This window comes from Perkinsus marinus (genome assembly GCF_000006405.1).
Source record: "Perkinsus marinus ATCC 50983 genomic scaffold scf_1104296969088, whole genome shotgun sequence".
Taxonomy (NCBI): Eukaryota; Perkinsozoa; order Perkinsida; family Perkinsidae; genus Perkinsus; species Perkinsus marinus.
Genome location: NW_003202923.1, coordinates 1 through 4,932, shown reverse-complemented (window position 1 = coordinate 4,932; position 4,932 = coordinate 1). Strand labels below are relative to the sequence as shown.

General features: G+C 47.1%; 1 protein-coding gene across 1 annotated transcript; it reads right to left on the bottom strand.

The window, feature by feature from the left end:
• Nucleotides 1-2,052: 2,052 nt before the first annotated feature.
• Nucleotides 2,053-4,639, bottom strand: Pmar_PMAR007614 (hypothetical protein; the record flags this gene model as incomplete). The annotated part of the gene is made up of 7 exons (XM_002768204.1): nucleotides 2,053-2,553; nucleotides 2,637-2,742; nucleotides 2,791-2,916; nucleotides 2,973-3,083; nucleotides 3,133-3,467; nucleotides 3,644-3,772; nucleotides 3,818-4,639. Coding segments are annotated over 7 exons (2,130 nt in total), but the record flags the coding sequence as incomplete, so codon positions are not given.
• Between the last annotated feature and the right edge of the window lie 293 nt (nucleotides 4,640-4,932).

Here is a 4,932-nt window from a genome sequence, read left to right as displayed (position 1 = left end):
TGTCGCACACGTGAGGCTCACGCACTGCGCAATGCGAGGGTCCATGAATTATTCCTGGTCCGATTGTTGGAATCCAATAATTTCATCGCTCGTTACGAATAGGGTTGAACCCTGCTCGAGCTTCGCAGATTTCATGAGATGTCGCTGCTGAAATTTCGAGGCTGAAATTTCACTGAAATTTTGAATTTTTGGAAAGGATTCGCCTAATCCGGTTTCCACCATCGAAAGTTCCTGTCCGAAACGTCGTTTACTCTGCTGAACAATTCGATTCATCAATAGAGATCCCCTTCCCGATCTCCATTGTTAACATGCTCTAGAATGCTACACAGCATTAGATCACCGGAAAATTTTTACTTGATCATCGTACATTAATATCATCCGATTGTGCGCTGAGTGCGCGCTTTATTATAATCCGTCGGATTATAATAAACGACGCGCAAGGTGGCCCTAGTTGATTTCTGCGCAGAAGGTTCTCTGAATAAGCGCGCGCTCGCGGATATTTGAAAGAAGGCTATCGGATGTTTGAATGACAGTCGGATATTTGAGGCATATTCTCCCTGGCTGGAAAAATTGGGACCTTCAGAGACTGGTAACTTACCAGTGGTAAGGGCCATCTCTACAGATGTCAGATGTGCAGTATTATGGGCTTGAAGGGGAAGTGGGGAACCAAACCCGTCAAAGCTTCAGGAGATAGGCTAGCTGACCGGTGCAAACGCCACGAAGCGTCCAAATCTCATCAACAGAACTCTAAAACAAGCACTCATGCACTCCGCGTTATACCCCGGCATGCGAGTCTCGAGAAAGTCGAGACTCGCATTATTCTCGTCTCGTGAGAAAAAACGAGAGAAAATAACGAGAGTTCTTAGAGGTGGGCACCCGGCAATTTTCTAGTCGCCCGGCCCGGCCCGGCCCGGCAGCCTTTGAACCCGCTTCCCCGGCCCGGCCCCGGTGACCCGGCAGTCTTTTTTTACCCATGTTCCGGGTTTAGCGGGCCCGCCGGGTTGGCCGGGTAACCCGGCCCGGATCGCCAGGCAAAAAGGCTGTCGGACATGATCGACGGTAAGAACTTCTTATCAAGAAGAACCAATATCAGCGCTGCATGGATCAAACGATATTCCAATGTGCCAAGTCACGCGATTGAAACGCAAAGTGCGCGTTAACTTCCAGAAATCGCGATGATCCCTGGAAATTGACGCGAAATCCCGCCCTAGGTACCATTAAGAGGACTGCTAACGGCTTGAAATATCTGCGCTGCCGGGTTTCCGGGTGACCCGCAGACAGCTGCGGGTCATTTTTCGCCCGCTCACCCGCATGACCCCGGCAACACTGGCGGGGAAGCCGGGTTTGTCACTTTGACCCGGCCCGGCCCGGCTCGTTCCGGGGCCGGGCCGGGGCAAATCGGGTCGCCGGGGCCGGGCAAGGGTGCCCATGTCTAAGAGTTCTACGCGAGAGAGATTAAGCGAGAATTCCCGCGGGAAAGCACATCTTCTCGTTGCCTCACTTATTACTCGAGATAACGCGACTCTACAGCCAAAAATCAGTCTAAGTAGTACTTTTCTCAGTCTATTCGCGAGTACCGGTGAATTTAGACTAGACAGTCAAAAACATAATCTCGCGGCTCGTCGAACCTATTCAACTCGTTTGAACTCGTTTGAACTCGTTTGGACTGGTTTCTCAATTCCTAACATGAATCATGTTCTCCAGGGAATATGAACTTATGTTCAACGCAACTAACATTCTACGAGCAATAGCATGCAATACTTCGTTACATTAATACTTCCGTTGATACTAACGAATTCATTCAAGCGGCTTGAATCAAGCCTATTGATGAAAAATGATTGACCATGCCATACAATATAGTATTATGCAGTGCAGAGAGACGGCTTGTTGGTCTCCCAATTAGCGGCGGTTATGAAGCGATCATATCAGACAATTGGTGCTTCGATTCTTGAGAAGTGATTCCAATAAGGAAACCTTCATAGATTGTCTTCGATCTCCTAATAGAGCTCTCGCCATAGAAAAGAGCCCTTCGGTCTGACTTGTGCTTAGCACCATGCTCTTGCATAAATCCTTCAGATTCGCTATATAAGGATACTGGGCGAGAACATTAGGATCCGACCAGTAGGCATCATATCCCAGTGCCACCGGATCAGATCTACTATAACGTTCCACTTCGGCTTCGATCTTCTCCGTCAGCACTTCGTCCGATAGTTTTTCAGTAGCTTCTTGCTTCTTGAGTGCGTTCAAGGAGGGTAACCCTGTTGCATAGCACCCCAAGAAGCTATCTTCCAAGACCACTTCCCCAGCGGTCTGAGGCATATCGGCAGGTCCGGAATTGTCGGGCTCATCTGCAACGCCTTCCTTAGATTTAGTGACTATGCTGCACCAACTAACCATTTGCCACTTGATATATTCTTCTGATAGTAAATCGGGAGTGGTAGAACCGGCATCTTCGAATTCCTTTCGAATTTCCAAATCCATCAGACCTCGGAATTTAGCTCTTGGATACAAAGCCAGCGGAAGCAGCATATCGGGAGTCAGACGCACGATGAGCTGAGATGTATGTCAATGACATAATGTCACATATAATATAGGAGTTGTCAAGTAGATATTGCCCATAAGAGATCAGTTACTACCTTCTTCTTGAATGTTTCACGAAGCTTTATTCTCGCATCCGAAATTATTTTATCTTCGTCAGGATTAGCTGGTGCATGGAGGGTCTTCCACACGTATTCGAGAGCTCTAAAATGAATGATTGAAAAATGGGGTTCAGTATATTTCCCATATCACAGAATGGATTTGCACGCAGTCCCTCCAGCAAGCGATTCCATAGACACTGTCGCACGCCTGAAAGGCTCCAACAGCTCCACGAGCTGCTCGATAACGTTTCGCTTGCTGAATATACTCTCGAAAAAACTGCCAAATAAGATCATATTGATGATATTGAACAAATTTAAGCATTTTAGTTCTACCGTAGCTGTCCTTTTTGAACTAATATTTGTTCGACACCTTCCCAGCTTTCCAAGAGTCTCGTGAGCATGATGTATATAGCATCCCACTTGACGCCGCCTCTAGACTTCAATCTGAACCAAAAAGTAGCATATGACGGCACGTATCGTGAAAGTTCTGTACTTTTTGTACCCTTTAAGGGATAATATTGGATTCAATTTGGCTCTCTTGAAGTAAGTAGCCAATCTACTCGCCGCGGCCACAATTCCATTCGTCGTTTTGGCAGTATTTCCCTTCTCGAGATTACTGGGCTTCAAAAGGGCTGCTGTGCTCTTGTCTTGTTCCACCGGAGCTTGGGGCTTCGTTGGATCCAGAATTGCCCCACTGACTAGGGCTAACAAATGACAAAGACAGCCCGAACTTGCATATCCAAGGTCGTCCAACGCTCGAATGTTGCTCTGACAGTTATCGGAGCAGAATAAGCAAGCACCTGGATCGATATTATACTCAGCGCATACCTGAAAGAAAAGAAGGATGCAATGGATCTGTGAAGACGACAGTAGCAGTAAGCGAATGAACGGAGACCCCCAATCGCCGAGGGTTGTTGCTGAATTATCTAGTTCGGAGTTAGCACATGCTGATTTACATCTGTTATCGCTTCTCCAATACTCTTCGCAGTCTGATCAGGCATTACTCTCAACGCCATTAGAACGGGGAATGCTGCACGATCTGGATTCTTATGCTGGAGCTTGCCCCCCCAGAGTATAACTTGTAGGGCCATGATTTCTTCCTCGCCGGGTGTAGTCCACATGTCGAAGAGTATCTAGAGACTGTCAGTGAGAGTGGTTGAAACTATCATGTAGCTTACCTGATATGGCTCGGGCTGCACCTTTAGATGTGCCTTCACAAGTTCAGTTCTCTGTAAACTGGTTTCCTTCACCAAACGTCTCAGGTGGCGTTCCCCTGCGAGACTAGAGGCTATGTCAATGTGTTTACCTAGCTTAAGTGTCAGAGATGACACAAGACCCAGCAGCTCCTTCATTTCATCACATTCGAACAATAGGAATGGACTCGATGTTGCTGAGAGCAAACTGACTGCTGCTTGATTGAGCGTATTGCGATCTTCAAGACCGAGCTTGGCCTTATCCCTCGAGAACTGGGTTATGAGAGGCTGACGCATATTCTCATCGTCCACGAACTTCACACAAGTGTGTCTCTTCATGTTGGTTGTACTGCTCCCTGTCTGCTTGTCGACTGTGCCACAAAGTATGCAGTAGACTCGACGCTCACAGGTCTCCACTGACCCTTTAACGCGAATCTGCCTGAACTGTTCCCATACCGTGGAGGTTAGATCAGGCTTGTGGAGGTCAAAGGCATCGAAGTCAAGTGGTTCTCCCGGCCTCAGTTTTGGGTGAACCGTTGGGGTGTGCGGACGTGGGCGTCGCCTTTTGGTAGGGGGTCGAGAGGAACCACTCTTCACAGGTCGTTTCCCACATGTGGACGCCTTCACCACAGGAGTAGCACCTTCGAGATCAATGGAAATAGGGCTCTTATGCGTGGGAAACAATCCCTTGTTCACAGGAGAGTCATGGCCTTGGCGTAAGTCGTTAAGAATAGCAGTGAGGTCAATAGACGGGGTTGAAGTTTGCCTACGCGATGATCCGGAGGGTTGAGAGCGAGGAGTGGTCATGGTAATGAAATCTTCATGAAAGTAAGGTATATATTGTAACATGACACAACACTATTCATGTTATCTTTGCGATGATAACAACTCGAGCGAATAGAAATCCTATTATAGGATGTAAGGTAGGCCTGACTAGGATAGTCAGTCAATGTCGAAGTCAGAATCAATATGATATCCATGTTAATAACATCAGGTTATCTAAAGACTAGTCAGACTATTCGTTACATGATAGTATCATCTAATCATGATGATACTGTTATCATCTAATCTGTTATCATCATGATACTGATGATAACAGA